Source organism: Bactrocera oleae, chromosome X, assembly GCF_042242935.1.
Source record: "Bactrocera oleae isolate idBacOlea1 chromosome X, idBacOlea1, whole genome shotgun sequence".
NCBI lineage: Eukaryota > Metazoa > Arthropoda > Insecta > Diptera > Tephritidae > Bactrocera > Bactrocera oleae.
In genome coordinates this window covers 18,521,457-18,538,876 of record NC_091541.1, presented here as the reverse complement: position 1 = coordinate 18,538,876, position 17,420 = coordinate 18,521,457, and the positions used below count along the sequence as shown (strand labels likewise).

Sequence of the window (17,420 nt, the reverse complement as noted above, 5' to 3'; positions counted from 1 at the left end):
TTTTAAAGTTTTCCTTCGTTAAAGGCAAATCCGCTAGAGAAACGTTCCGTGAGATTAATGGTGTTTTGGGGGATGGTACTCTATCACTTCGAACCGCGGAGGAATGGTTTCGACTATTCAGAGCCGGTGAAAACGACACCATGGATAAGCCAGCCGGCGGAAGACCTGTGACGACAAATACCGATCAAATCATGGAATACATCGAGTTAGACCGGCATATGGCATCTCGTGACATCGGCCAGGAGATGGGAGTTAGTCACCAAACCATTTTGAACCATCTGCAGAAGGCTGGATACAAAAAAAAGTTTGATGTTTGGGTGCCGCATAATTTGACGCAAAAAAACCTTCTGGACCGAATCAACGTCTGCGATATGCTCCTGAAACGGAACGAACGAGTCCCATTCTTGAAGCGGATGGTGACTGGCGACGAAAAATGGATCACATACGACAATATCAAGCGAAAACGGTCGTGGTCGAAGGCCGGTGAATCGTCCTAAACAGTGACCAAGCCGGGATTGACGGCCAGGAAGGTTTTGCTGTGTGTTTGGTGGGATTGGAAGGGAATCATCCACTATGAGCTGCTCCCATATGGCCAGACGCTTAATTCTACTATCTACTGCGAACAACTGGACCGCTTGAAGCAGGCGATCGACCAGAAGCGTCCAAAATTAGACCAACAGGAAGGGTGTAGTGTTCCACCAGGACAACGCCAGACCACACACTTCGTTGATGACTCGTCAGAAGCTACGGGAGCTCGGATGGGAGGTTTTATCGCATCCACCATATAGCCCGGACGTAGCGCCAAGTGATTACCACCTGTTCCTGTCCATGGCGAATGCCCTTGGTGGTGTGAAGTTGAACTCAAAAGAGGCTTGTGAAAAGTGGCTGTCCGCATTCTTCGCAAATAAGGAGGGGGGCTTTTACGAGGAAGGTATTATGAAGTTGCCGTCTAGATGGAAAGAGATCATCGAACAAAACGGCGCATATTTTAACTAAATCCGATCACTGTAACACTTTTTATAAAGCTTTGAATGAAGAGCAAAAAAGCGGATATTTGTCAACCTTATATAAGCGTGTTGTGCTCCTGAGAAACTATCTCTTGGAATGCAGCCTCTTATGTGACAGTCAATCAGCCTCTCAGTAGAAGAGGTGAGGCTGATTGCCTTAAAGTCCTTGACCATGACAGAGGGCAGGGAGCTTCGTACCGGCCTTCAGGATGAACGCAGCTCTGACCACTGATCGCAGCTAACGATTTCCCATAGATGGGTGTCTGCCAGTTGCACAACACTTTGACAGCATGTTGTAACTGCACTAGTATAATGCCATGCGACCCCGGGGCATGGCGAGTTTAAACGAGTGTTTTGCCTGAGTCAACTTGATTCTTGTACATTGTAAGAGTATATAATATTAGACTGCACCCGAACTTAGACTTTCTTTAATTCTTTTCATCATTTCTTTATAATCTTAATCAGTTTATATTTTAATATACGGCGCTTTTTCATATTTACTTTACTTCATATTTAATAGTCAATAAAAACTGGTCTTAGAAATGCTCTTTCCTAGTTCTTACACTATATCATGAAATAACGAATGTTGAATTTATGTACAATATATATTTTTTTATTTATTTAATTACTAGTATTTTGCTAACACCTGAAAATATTTCAGGGTCTTTATTCTTGCTAATTGCAAAAGTATGTAATGTTCGGCTGCAGCCGAACTTAGGCTTTCTTTACTTGTTTTCACTATTTGATTATAATCTATAACAGTTTATATTTTAATATACGGCGCTTTCTCATATTTACTTGCAGTTGCATATTCAATAAAAACTGGCCTAGGAAATAATATGTCGCCTCCAGAGCAACTGAGCTACATAACGGAAGATATTTGTTATATAGTCATAATATGACTTATTTTTCAAGTGCAACGTCGTTCTATACACCATATAAACATTAACGTTGAGTTGAAAAAAACTGCTACTAATCTATGTATCAGCAACATCTTCAGTCAGTTCAGTATACTGCATTAGTTCCATTTCTGAAACCATTCATATATTTTACGTCATTGCCCTTCATAGAATTGCAAGTATCCCCGTCCTTTTATAGCCGTATTGAACACAACAACAGTTTGAAATTACAAGTATTCAACAAACCAATAACTGAAGTTATGCAGCCTATGTGGTCTACTGCTGCTGTTGCTGCTGCGCATATTCAAGCTGCGTTGGTAGCCGCTGCTGCAGTCGCCAGCAGTAGCAATGGCAATAATAGGATTAGTCCTATTAACTACAAATCCACCAATTCCAAAGCTATCGTCAATAGGAATAATGGTAGACATAGCAGCGCAAATAGGAGCGTCAGCAAAGGAGAAACACAGTCACCAAAACAATGCGATAGTATTGCAGGTGATAACTTTACATTGTCTTCTTCTTTGCCAATATTATTATATTCTACCGATGATGGTGTCACTGCGCCAGAATCTCCCATGACTCATTTAAATACGGTTTATAATAATAAATTTCGTGTATCACAAGTAGATATCGATGACACTGTTAGTTCAAATGAAAAAGGACAATCAGAATTAAATGAAATAACTACATTTAATGCCGTTGAAATGGATGAAGAACTCTATGACCAAGATATTTCGGTAACAGATACACCTCTCAATTTGTCTAAACATCAAATTTCACCATGCCCATCACCACCATCTTTTACATCCACCTCTCCTGGATTACATAAACAGCGTGAAGTATTGGCTTTATTAACATCATCTTCTCCGATATCTTGGTCAGCACCAGCAGAAACCTCACATACGGAAATGAAATCTGATGATAACTCAAGCGGAATGCTTTTAAAGAACTCAATGAGAGTAACACGTTCAGCAGCAGTAGGTTTACCTGGGATTTACTTACCATATAGACCTAAAAATCAGATCCAAAAGCATATCACAGTTACAAGAACATCAGGTACTACAGCACATCGATGTTCATCCCCTTGTAATGATCAAAGGGGAACACATTTAACTAATAGTGGGCTTAGCGAAGCTGGTGCAAATTTATTGGCATGTCGTATGTGGAGCACAGCCGTTAATGCACCGGATACCATCTCAAATCCAGATCCCTTGAATCATCAACAACAACATTTGTTTCAACCAACCAATTTAGGATCAGTTGTTCAAATAGCCTACCGGAGCAGCTCTGAAGGAAGCAATCCAGAAGAAGACATAGCTACAGAAAATATCCGCTTTGCAAACACAATAAAAACCAACTGTGGCTCTATATTGAAATGCGTGGAAAAATTGGACGAAACGAAACCAGTCGCTGATCAATTTGGACCTTTAGCAATACCCCAACAGCAAGAACAAAACAAAAATAACCCCCACCAACACTCTCATATTCAAATTGAGCATACATTTTCACCACACGCACACTCTTTACGTCGAAAACACCAAGAAAAACATCTGCTTAAACAAGATATTCTCAGGGTTTCTGAATCGATAGAAATTATGTACGAAAATGACCATAAAAACAAAAATCATTCCATGGCGGCAAATAACTCTAAGGGGCATGTCGTACATGTCACGCCTCACATAAAAAGACCCATGAACGCTTTTATGGTTTGGGCTAAAGATGAAAGGCGAAAAATATTAAAAGCCTGTCCGGATATGCATAATTCAAATATTTCAAAAATTCTTGGAGCACGGTGGAAGGCCATGACCAATGCTGATAAACAACCATACTATGAAGAACAGTCCCGACTATCAAAATTACATATGGAACAACATCCTGATTACCGTTACCGGCCGCGCCCAAAACGCACATGTATCGTAGATGGTAAAAAGATGCGTATATCGGAATACAAGGTCTTAATGCGGAATAGACGAGCTGAAATGCGCCAGTTATGGTGCCGTGGTAATGCCGTTACAGGTGGGGTAGCAAACACTAACACATCCAGCTGTGCCGCAGGACAATTAATTAACGATACGGATATTATCGTTGGCTGCAATGTAAAAAATTCCACTGCAGTAGCTTATCATGTTCAAGATATGGATCATCAAATTAACGACACAATGGTAGGAACATTCGGAGTGACCCATATAGACAATTCAAATGTGGTTATGGAAGGAGCGGTCACTTCGAATGGTGTGACATCACTTAGCGGCAACTTTTATTACCCGCCTGATAGTATGTCACCGCACTCTGGTTTTTCGTCAGAAGGCAACACTCCCAGCTTCAGTTCTCGAGATGATGATTGAAATTATTTGTACAAAATATTATATACATCTAATATTATCAAATAATACCATTATTTAGTTATGTAAAGCTAATACTTAGTAATAATAATTATGTACTTAAGCAATTTTATTGAACCATGTGCCATTCTCACTACGTATACAAAGATCATAAATAAAATGCCAATATATTTACATGCTTATAATATACTCTGTTATGAGCATGTGTATATTGAGTTTTAACATATATTTTTAACCTTCTAGAATCTTGTCCAAAGTTATGATATACCTAAGCTAACATCTATTATTTAGTTAATTACATTTTTGTACACATTTAAATATAAATATTGTAATGCTTTGCTACGTTCTTATTTTATGTACAAATTATACAAGAAGAAACTTAAAAGCCAGGAAGAAAGTAAGTAATTAAAATTTTCAACTCGCAACGATATCTACTGTGCCATAAGTTAAAGTTAAATAGCCCACAAAATGCTTAAAAAATAAAATAATTCGACAAACTCGTGTGTACACATTGGGTAGGCTATAATTACAATATGTTCTTCAAACAATGATCGATAATAAAGATTATTACGTCTTGAATACAAATATCGCAGCCGCTTTTCATTGGAAGGTTTATTATTACCCATGCACAAGTTCATAAGTCTCCCTACACTTAGCTGATAAACCTCACATAAAGTAGTATACTCGTATTTCTAAATTCATAAACTCGTTATATATTAATCCATGTAAACAAGTTGTGAAAGGTCCATGTTCAGTTGCAGCCGAACACTCTCGAAGTTTACAATAAAATTCTAGGTAAAGTATTTAAATATATATATCTGTAAAACGTTATTGTAATAAGTACAGAAGGGCTCAGGTCCGGGTAAAGCAAACATTTTATAGTCTAGCAATATGCAACTGATAAAGGCAAGTAAGGAAGGCCTCCGTTTGGCTGTAACCCAAAATTTGTTACTCTCGCAATATATGTATATGACTCAAAGGCGGTGGAACATTGTCAAGTGTTGACAAAACTGAAAAGTTTTAAAAAGATCCGACATTTTCGAGCCAATTTTTGTTCAGCATTGAGGCCCATTTCTGGCTCAAAGGATATGTAAAGAAGTAAGATTGTTGCATTTAGGACGAAGAGCAACCTAAATATATTTAATAGCTGCCATTTTACTCAGAAAAATCAACGGTTTGGTGTGGTTTGTGGGCCGATAAAATCATCGGTCCATATGTCTTCAAAAGTAATGCCGGTGAGAACGCAACCGTCAATGGCGACCCTTATCGCGCCATGGTAACCAACTATTTAATACCTGAAATTGAAGCATGTCGTCTTGATGACATTTACAAGTAGTTTCAACAAGACGACGCCACTTACCACACATCGTATCAATCAATGAATTTATTGAGAGAACACTTCGGTGAGCAAATAATTTTACGTTTTGACCCGGTCGATTGACCGCCAGGATCATGTGATATCACACCGTTAGACTTTTTCCTGTGGGGATATGTAAAGTCTAAAGTATATGCGGACAATCCCTGTTCAATTCAGGCCTTGGAGCAAAACATCACGCGTGTTACCAGTCGAAATGCTCGAACGAGTCATCGAAAATTGGCCTCAACGGATCGACCATCTTAGACATAGCCGCAGCCAACATTTGAAAAAGATAATTTTCAAAAAATAAATGCCAAATAATGTTCTTTCGAATGATAATAAACATTCCCCATTAAATTTGAATTTTCTTTGTTTTTGCTTTAAAAAAGTAGGGAACCCTTAAATAGATCACCCTTTATTTTGAGTTTACATATATATTCCCTATTCTAGAGTGAAACTACTAATCTACAAATACAATGCTAAAAGGAGACCACAATTATGCTGATCATTCAGCATTCAGGAATCAGCTGATTGGTACTGATTTGCGTTCTTACTAATTATATGCAGAACTGCATTCTAATGAACTTAAATCTTGAACGTATTGCTTGGCTGAATACCCACGGTTCAGTAATTCTTCTGCGGGACCTGTTAAGCGGCATAATTTCTGTACCGGTCGCTGACATCGCTTTTTAATAGAAAGTCCGCTTGATGATCTCTGATTTGTATTGTACTCAATTTTCACTATATCAGGCCATCACTGCGCGAGTGAACGTCAATTACCCGTCCCATGCACCAAACTGATGCTGGTAGATTTTCAGCACGTATAAGAACTACATCACCATGCTAAAAATTGGGTCCATTTATTCTGAGTCTGATGTGTAATTAGGTATTCGGAATGCTAGCGATGCCAAAAGTGTTCCAGCATTTTCTGGAGGCGTTGCCAATATCGAAGGCGATTTGCTGGATCCTCGGGCAAAAAGGGATCTGGGCGACAATTAAGTGGACGTTCGATACGGAAGTCACTCTGTGTTAGAGAATTCAATTCACGAATTGTGTCCTTATAACTCGGTATTAAGTGGTGCAGATACCTCGTCGACTTATGAAGTGATCGTAATCATCTATAAATGTCTGTGTACTCAAGTCCTCTGCCGCACAATATGTTCCGCTCGTGTGGCCATGCAAACAAAAAGTTCAGTCACCCGGATTTCAACTCGTCTCGTCATTCTGATCATTTATGTAAATATATATAACTCGATATCTATCTCGATTAGTTTTAGTTAAACAACAAACAACCGTTAGGTGTATAAAGCTATTATACTCTGTAGCAACATGTTGCAATAGTATAAAAATAGGCCACATCGGTCGACGGCATCCTATAGCTCACATAGCACAGTAATTGCACTTACATGCCGATGATGCGCACAAATACCTCTCATTGTAGCAAGGCCCTAAAACTTTCAATAAGGTTTTGAAAAAATACTTAAAAGTGGTTTCTTTCACAAAACGATGCTTGAATTTTCTTCTTTTGTTCCAAAACTTTTAACTTAAGCTTTAGAGTTCTAACATGGCACATTTTGATGGTGATTTCAACGAAACGTATTTTTACATGAAGTGGGATAAACCAAATTCGAAATATTTTCTTTTCACGTCTTTACACAGTTAGCCAAGTTATTCATATCCTTTATACTTGCCCCACATATGTATCATTTGGATGAGGATGATTTACTTAAGGCATTGCATACTTTGCCAGCCACCATAGTCTGTTGTAAACTATGCTCAACAAATATCTTTCTATTATATAATATATAAATAATTCTGTCGGCTTGAGTTGATTTATTTTCTTTCTCAACTACTTTTCCTTTTCGATTGACAGTTTGGTTGTCTCTTTTATACTGAAAACGAACTTCCAATTAATACTAAATTTTCAATTGAAGTACCCATGATTCATTCGACTGCATTTAATTGAAGCTTCAATATTCTCGATGTTGTATTGTCTAATAAACTTTGCAACTCCACTTCAGCATGAGATTCGCCTATAGAAATACTTGTACTCTGTGGTTTTCTTTTTTGCGTTTACTATACTTTGATTGCTGGGATATAAATCAAAGGATACTTTGCTACTCACGATGTTTCTTATAAGCAAATTTAGGCTTTAAGACATGGCGGTCTCCAGTATGAGTGAAATTACTTCATTTGGATATGCTGCCAAAAAGTTTGGATTTGAGGTTCATTGCGTAAAGCAGAAACATCGGAATCATCTATTTCAATCAGGTAAGCTAAGCTTTGTTCTCCCTGAAGACTCCGCCAAATCAACCTTAGGACGACCTCGACTAACACTTTCCGCTATTTGCTGAGATGTGTTTTCGGTGGATTTCAATACAATTAGCTCCTTTATATTCAGCCACCCATATTCGTATTGGAGGACTGAATATTGTTTGGTTTACAGAAAGTAGTCCATTTTGTTTACATATGTAGCCAATCGATTTAAAACGTTCTCTCAATTCAGGTATGTAACCATTATTCTCAATATCATATTAAACAATGTCGATCACTTCCTATGACTTCTTTGCGTCGCTACCTTTTTTTGTGCACCACTAATAAAAAATATGCAGTTCTGAATATACACACTGATATGAATCGCCGATGAGAATCAAATCAAAAATTACAAAATGTAACAAAAAATTTCATATTCTTGCAACGTGCAAGAACCAGAGATAAGAAAAAGACTTCAGGTATTGGCTAACTTTATAAATATTAAAAAATGTGGCGAAAGAATTCAACATTAATTATTCCACGAAAATGTGAATGAATTGCAATCAAATTTAGTATTTTATTAAGTTATATTATAGGTCATAGATTCAATTATTTTTATAACTATATTTTACTTCCTGTCAGTAAAAATTATATTAAAGCATCCTCACATGAAATATATCTGACATAAACATAACCGAAGAGGCTAAATTTAATATACTATACGTCAACTAGAAGATCGGAATTGATCGTATTAGGGAAAAGAAATAAAGAATACGGTCTAGACCAACTCCATTCATGTTCAGTGGATTGCTAAAATAACGGGTATTATCATTCGTAGTACAATAACTATAATATCACATATTCTTGGTAGTAAAATAAGGTACATCCAATATTGACCAATATATACGGTATAAGGCAAATCGAAAGTTTGAAAAACTTTTATTAGGTATATGGGAGACAGGTGTGGTATTGACCCGATTTTATCTATTTTTGGCATTACTACATATTATTAACAGAAACAGATGCTCTCTAAGTTTCAGTATGTTCCTCACATACCATCAACAATATATAAGGAGTAAAGTCAATCGCACTTAGTCCACAGAGATGCTTGCGTTTGGAGAAAAACACGCTCACTCAATTTAATTAAGCTAACTCGTGTATATGCCGATATATGGGGTATCGAGTCAGCCGGCAGTTCGAAACATTTTCTATTAGGAATATGAGGGCTAAAGGAAATATTGACCAGATTCAACCCTTTTTTGACATACAGACATACTATTCTCAGAAAACGATTCAGTCCTAATGTCAATTATATATCTCACACATAGACCGATATTTTCTGGAAAAAGTCTGTCGTAGGCTTGGGGTTCACATTTCCGGTATCTGGGCACTAGTTATTGTCCGATTTTGAGCATTTCTAGATCCGAGCTGGCATAACTTAAATGCACGATTCGTGCAAAGTTTTATCCCGAATGTATAATATTAATAGGTGCTGGATTTGTGTGGTCCGTGCTTGATTTGTAGGAGACATGTGATTTCACCCAAGATGGGCGGGCCACGCCCATCGTCCAATTTTGACACCTTTAAAACCCTCTTATAGTATCTCGAATGCAAAATTTAATGTCTCTGACGCAGTTGGTTATTGTTTTACCGCACTTTTAGTAATTTTTAACAAAACCGTTACATGGGGAGTAAGTGTGGTTATCATCCGGTTTCACCTTATTTTCACAGTGTCGCAAGAGCGGTCAAAATGACTTTTAGTTTGCAAATTCGGGTGATATATGTAGCTTGAATGGTTTGCGAGATATAGGTTATCGATTAATGGCGTTTTGTGGACGTGGCAGTGCTCCGATTACGCCCAATTACGAACTCATGGTTACTTTTTTGCCAAGGAACACGTGTAGAAAGTTTTATGACGACATCTCAATTTTTTACTCAAGACACAACTTGCACGGGCGGATAGATATTCATTAATAGAGAAATAATGGTCCTTCTTTAAAGGTCACTGTTGTGGTGAGTATATATGTGGCACATACGTTGACCGTGTGGCCATGAGTACCGGTTCGGTGAATAGTTCGCAAAGTTGGCTCTGCACAGCACAATGTGATGCTGATGATGGCATCTTAAACATTCATGAGATGTACAGCGTCCACCAAGCTCGTGGTAGCCATAAAGTGATAAAGTGACTTTCTCTTGGCAAGCTTGGTTTATACATCTTAAACGGTTTAGAAGATATGTACATTAATCCACTTAGGGATGGAGCCACGCCCAATTTTAAAAATATCTATTCCCCGGGTGCCCCTTGCTACTGCTATATCCGATACAAAATTGCAGTTCTTATCTTATTTTGCAGCTTAATTACGCCACTTCAAATGTTTTCGTTAAAGGGCAGTTTGTGAGCGTACAAATGGTCCGATTCCGCCCGTTTGCAGTACCTGCCTCCCTTGGTCATCCTGATCATTTATGTATATTTAACTTGATATATATCTCGAGTAGTTTAAGGTGAACAACGAACAACCGTTAGGTGAACAAAGCTATTATACTCTGTAGCAACGTGCAACTGCATCCTATAGCTCACATAGCACAGTAATTGCACTTATATGCCGATGATGCGTAAAAATACCTTCCATGGTAGCGAAGCGCTAAAACTTTCAATGAGGCTTTGAAAAAAGACTTAAGGGTAAAGATAAAAACCGAACATTTTATACTCTCGCAAAGTCAAATGGCATACTCGTTTTAGATTTCTTTGTGGATCTTGCCGCCTTGTTCTATGTTGACCGATATATCCACATATTCAGTATCTAGGGGCTTGAACAGTTTTGGTTCAATTTAGATATTTTTTGGTCACAAGGTGGCATGCTTTAAACGTATTATTTACGCAAAGTTTTACGCCGATATAGTCTTTATTGCTTGATTTGCATACTAGAGAGTGAAAAAATCAGATGGAATTTAAAATGATGTTATATGGGAAATAGGCGTGGTTGTAATCCGATTTCGCGCATTTTCATACTATAGCATAGAAATATAAGAAGAATATTCCCAAGATATGGGTTTTCACCTAAAAGTGGGCGGAGCCACGCCCACTTTCTAATTTTGAAGGTGGGTTCTATAAATCGTCTTATACCGTCCCACAGATAAAATTTAATGTCTCTGGCTTTTTTAGTGCTTGATATATCGCGCTTTTAGTAGTTTTTAACGTTATATAGGGAGTGGGCGGGGTGGTTACCTGATTTCATCCGTTTTCACACCGTAGATAGAGGTGCTAAAAACATTTGTTCCCAGTGAACTTTGTTATTATAGCTGCAGTGGTATAGGATATATGCACATTAAACTTATTAGGTGGTCCCGCCCACTTTAAAAAAAATTTTTAACTTCGGATGCCCCTCTCTAATGTGATCCTGTATACCAAATAAGAGTCTTGTATTTTGTTGTGGAGCTTAGTTATGGCAATTTATTTGTTTTTGATTAATGGCGTTTTGTGGGCGTGGCAGTAGTCCGATTACCCCCATCTGCCATACCAACTGTCTTACGGTACCAAGAAACATGTGTTTCATAAAGATATCTCAATTTTTACTCAAGTTACAGCTTGCAAAGACGGACGGACAGACGGACGAACAGTCTCCCGGATTTCAACTCGTCTCTTCATCCTGATTATTTATATATAATATAACCCAATATCTAACTCGATTAGTTTTAGGTGATACAAACAACCGTTAGGTGAACAAACTATTATACTCTGCAGCAACAAGTTGCGAGAGTATAAAAATCATGTAGGAAAAAAAGCAAATTATAAACCATTTTTTTACATTAATAATATAATAGCACAAGAGTGAAGGTTTTGATTGAGCTTGTTATTTCGGCAGCCAATTTGAGACTTGAAAAAAAATGTCTGTCCACATTACTAGTGTTTGACTATCCTCCATCTCCGTTTCTGGGCTTATAAACTATTATTCCCATTTTTTCAACAAAATTACGCTTGAATTTTCTTCTTTCGTTCCAAAACTTTTAACTTTTGCTCCAGAATTCTAATTTGCCACATTTTGATGATGATTTCAAAAAAACGTATTTTTACATGAAGTGGGATAAATCAAATTCGTACTATTCTCTTTTAACGTCTTTACACAGTTAGCCAAGTTATTCATATCCTTTGGATTTTCCCCACATATGTATTATATGGAAGAGGATGGTTCACTTAAGGCGTTGCATACTTTGCCATTCACCATAGTCTGTTGTAAACTATGCTCAACAAACATATTTCTATTATACTTGTATATAAACAATTCTGTCGGCTTGAGTTGATTTAGTTTCTTTCTCAACTATTTTTCCTTTTCGGTTGAGAGTTTGGTTGTCTCTTTTGAACTGAAAACAAACTTCCAATTAATACTAAATGTCTAATAAATTTTGCAATTCCAATTCAACATGAGATTCGTCTACAGAAATACTCTGTCAATAATTTTATTTTTGCGTTGACTATACTTTGATAGCTGGGAAATAAATCAAAGAATATTTTGCTACTCACGAAGTTTATTATAAGCAAACTCCGTAATATCATGTTGAACAATGTCGATCACTTCCTGTAACATCTATGCGTTGCTACCCTTTTTGTACTTACCATTAATTAAAAGTATGCAGTCCTGAAAATACACACTGATATGAATCGCCTTTGAGAATGAAATCTAAAATTAACAAAATGTAACCAAAAACTTCATACTCTTGTAACGTGCAAGGACCTAAGCCAGGAAATACCTTCAAGTATTGGCAAAACTTATATTAAACAAGTAAGGAGGGGCTAAGTTCGGATGTAACCGAACATTTTATACTCTCGCAAAATGGTATACTCGTTTGAGATTTCTTTATATATTTTAATAATTAGAAGTAGGAAATGTTGCCTCAGTTATTTACATTCACAGTGACATTAATTAGAGTAATTTTCAAATCAAATTTACTCATAGTATGAGTAACCGCTCTTGTGTTTTGTTGCATACGCTTATAATTGATTTTGTATAGAGTGCATTACAACTGTATTGAGGAGTATGAAAATAAATCGTTTTTTCACAATAAATGAAATTTGACACAAAAACATACTATTATCGAGAGTTTCATTTATTTATTTTATTATATGAATTTCAATTATATATCTTACACATTGACCGATATTTTCAGTAAAAAGTCAACTGGGGTCCACATATTCAGTACCTAGGGGCTTGAACAGTTTTGGTTTACCCCCAATACAAACATTGTTGCTTGATTTGCATAGCGGAAAGTGAAAGAATCAGATGGAATTTAAAATGAAAAATAGGCGTGGATGTAATCCGATTTCGCCCATTTTCGCACTAGAACTATATAACTATAGAAATATGAGAAGAATATTATGTACCGAATTTGGTTGAAATCGGCTAAGCAGATCCCAAGATAAGGGTTTGCACCTCAAAGTGGGCGGTGCCACGCCCACGGTCAAATTTTGAACGCGGTTCCTATAAAGTCATCTCATACCATACCAGTGATAAAATTTAATGTCTCTGGCATGTTTAGTGCTTGCTTAATCGCGATTTTGTTAGTTTTTAGCAGTACCGCTATATAGGAGAGTGGGCGGGGTTACCACTCGATTTCTCCCATTTTCACACCGTCGATAGAGCGGTATAGGAAATATGTACATTAAACCTATTAGGGAGAGGGACCACGCCCGCTCAAAAAAAATTAAATGTGGTCCGATTACGCCCATCTGCAATACCAACCGTCTTACGGTATCAAGAAACAAGTGTACCAAGTTTCATAGAGCTATTTCCATATTTACTCAAGTTACAGCTTGCTCAGACGGACGGACGGACGGACAGACAGTTACCCAGATTTTAACTCGTCTCCTCATCCTGATCACTTATATATACATAACCCCGTATCTGACTCGATTAGTTTTAGGTGATTCAAACAACCGTTAGGTGAACAAAATTATTATACTCTGTAGCAACATGCTGCGAGTTTCACGAAATTGTAAATGAATTAAATCGAATTTAGTATTTTATTAAGTTATATTATATTAAACGTCATAGACTCAATTGATTTTACAACTACATTTTACTTCCTATCAGCGAAAATTATACTAAAATCGTCCTCAAATGAGATATATCTGACATGAACTAAACCGAAGCAGTTAAATTTAATATATTGAGTTGATGTGCAAACCCTCAACCACAAGCATGAAATTGATGATATTAGGGATATGAAATAAAAACCACGGTCGAGACCAACTCCATTCATGTTCAGTGGATTGTTAAAATAACGGACATTATCATATGTAGTACAATAACTATAATTTCACATATTGTTGGGAGTAAAATAAGGTATATTCAATATTATACGTTCAGGTAATTTTGCTAAGATATATAACATATTGACCAATATATTCGGTATAAGGCCAATCGAAAGTTTGAAAATCTTTTATTAGGTATATGGGAAACATGTGTGGTATTGACTCGATTTTATCTATTCTTGGCATTACTACATATTATTAACAGAAACAGATGCTCTCTGAGTTTAATTATGTTCCTCACATTCCATTAACAATTCATAAAGAGTAAAGTCAACTGCACTAAGGCCACAGAGATGCAACGTTAGGAGAAAAACACGCCCACTCATTTTAGTTAAGATAACTCATATATATGCCGATATATGGGGTATCAAGCCCGCCGAGTGTTCGAAACATTTTCTATTACGTATATGGGGGCTAGAGGAAATATTGACCAGATTCAACCCTTTTTTGACATACAGACATACTATAATCAGGAAACGATTCTGTCCTATTTTCAATTATATATTTCACACATGGACCGATATTTTCGGTAAAAAGTCTGTAATAGGCTTGGGGACCACATTTCCGTTATCTGGGCGCTTAACTAGTTATTGTCCGGTTTTGACAAATTTTAGATCTGAGCTAGCATAACCTAAATGCACGATTCATGCAAAGTTTTATCCCGATATAATAATAGGTGCTTGATTTGTGTGCTGGAAAATGAAAAAATCTCATAGAATTTAATCTTTTGTTATATGGGAAGTAGGCATGGTTGTAGTTTGTTTTCGCCCATTTTCGCACAGAAACATTGGATTGTAAAAAAGTGAAATCTCGAATGTGAACACATTTAGAGTTTGCATTCGTGCGGTATATGAGGAAAAATTCCACATTATTTCTCTTTAACAACCAAAAATTAAAATCATGTACTTGTATTATGTTTTGCGTTGTACGCGAGTAAATTGCAAACTTGTAGTAGCAAGTTTAAGTATAATTATAAAAATATGCTTAATTTTTTTTGCCGTTATACGAGTAAGATTGTTAAATTAGTTTAAAAAAATGTAACAATAAAAAAATATTTAATATTTAATGTTATTTTATTTGTTATTATGAAATTAGATAAAACAGAAGTGATTGTAATTTACTACTGTGTTCATAAAATTCTTTGTTTACTTGTATATTATAATTTTGTACAATTCTTTGCGAGACCATCGTATGTACGTCGACAGGTACATTTTTAACTTGACTAATTATGCCTTTTGATCCATTGACGAAACGCAAACGACGTATTTGCATGACAGGGATTCGCGGCGAATCCAATCTTTCCGTTATTATATCGAGAGGCGGCAAATGCGTCGGATACTCGGGATATACGAATCCGTTCGAACGCGATAAGCGAGGAATTGTTTTAAAATTGACAAGTGTATTGTTGCAGGTATTGCAACATACGAATTCGGTTATATTTTTTTGTTTGAATATTCATCTTGTAATAATAATTTTATCAATTTTGTGCAAGGTAACTTTTGTAATGTCATTTTGGAACCACAGACGGTCGCAAACCGCACATACGAAAACGAACGGATTGTCGTTAAAAAAATTTTAAATTCTATGTCTACATTTGTGAATTTGCTGTCATCATTTTCAATTGAAGCTAAAACGAAAAATTCCTCATTTGTCGAAGTAGAAGCTTCTAATTGCTCCTTTTCAGCCTCTTTTTTTTATTTTTTTACGCAAATGATACAAGCGATCGCGTTAATTTTTGCGTTTTCGTTTTTCAACGGTCAATTTATTGCGTTTTTATTTGTTTTTATACCATCGAGATTTTTTCTGTTTTCTAAATTTTTTTTCTTAAAAGAAATAATCGATTACGTTCATTCTTTTGCTTACGTTGCTCATCGGCTAAAACGTACTTTTTTTTCATTATAACATTTAATGCGTCTCGCACAGTGCAAAATTTTCATATGTACCATAACATGTAAAATCGTATAGTGTCACGCGTAGCGCAAAACTGTATATACTACTTGTATTACATGCAAAAATAACGCGTCCGACCGCAAACCCAGCGCTAAAACATGATCCTAAGTATGTACCACATTGATTTACAATTGGTCGAGAAGGTCCGGAGATTTGTGCTATTTTTGATACCTGTAAAACCCTTTTGTAGTATCCTGGAGGTAAAATTCAATATCTCTGACGCATTTGATTATTGATTGATCGCACTTTTAGTAATATTTAACAAAACCGTTACATGGGGAGTAAGCTTTATGCCATAATTTTCGTATATCGAGCGCTCCACGCTTTTTCCTCAATTATACTGGTATTTTTTTATACCATTTTTTTAAGTTAATTTTTAAAATTATTTTCAACTTTTTAGTTCAATATTCTTTAAACGCTTGTGTCTTTATTTTTTTAAACTGTATTTATTACTCAAGACACAACTTGTGCGGACGGGCAGACAGACATTCGAATTTCAATTTGTCTCGTCCTGATCATTTACCCATATATATATACATATAGGATTATATTTGCCTCGATTAGTTTTAGGTGATACAAACAACCGTTAGGTGAGCAAATAAGATAACTTTCACAAGCGTTAGTAAAATGGACCGGTCCTCATTAACAGGAAATGACCGGACCTTCTTTAACGGTCACTGTTGTGGTGAGTATACGTATGGCACATACGTTGAATGTGCGTCCATGAGTACCGATCGGTCATTTCACTGTTGGTGTCTCCTTCCGTAGTCGGTGAATAGTTCGCAACGTTGGCTCAGTAGAGCACAATGTAATGCTGATGATGGCATCTTAAACATTCGTGCGATCTACAGCATCTATCAATAGGAATGGCGTGATTTTGAATGCTCGTGGTGACCATGTTTGTGTACGAATTTTCGGCAAAATTTGTTAGCGTATTCAGTGAGGTTTGACATTTTATCATGTTACGTTTCACTTTAGTACAACGCTTGGAAATTTTTCAAGATTATTACGCAAATTTATGTTCGCCGGTGGATACTTTAACAACTCTTCGCGCAAAGAATCATCTTCTGGCATCATCGGACATTATTTATTCCAAAATGAGGCAGGAAATTCAGTTAACATCAATACCGAGCATTATAACACGATGTTGACCGATTTTTTCCCCCCGGTATTTTATTAAGTCGACGCAGACGATCTTTATTTACAACAAGACGATGCTCTGCCTCATGTCTCACGTCTAAACATGGCCACATTGCGTACAAAGTTTGACGACTAATCAATTTCGAGAAATGGTCCAGTCTAATG

General features: G+C 36.6%; 1 protein-coding gene across 4 annotated transcripts in view; it reads left to right on the top strand.

Moving 5' to 3' along the window:
• Window positions 1–4,833, top strand: part of Sox102F (transcription factor Sox102F) — a 160,541-nt gene extending 155,708 nt beyond the window's left edge. For 3 of the 4 annotated variants that reach the window (XM_070112508.1, XM_070112509.1, XM_070112510.1), the window contains one exon: window positions 1,812–4,833. In XM_070112508.1, coding sequence (XP_069968609.1) covers window positions 1,987–4,251 — 2,265 coding nt within the window. In that variant the 5' untranslated portion in view covers window positions 1,812–1,986 and the 3' untranslated portion in view covers window positions 4,252–4,833. The remainder of the gene's footprint in view (window positions 1–1,811) is intronic. The other variant, XM_070112512.1, reaches the window with a different exon arrangement.
• The last annotated feature ends 12,587 nt before the right edge of the window (window positions 4,834–17,420 follow it).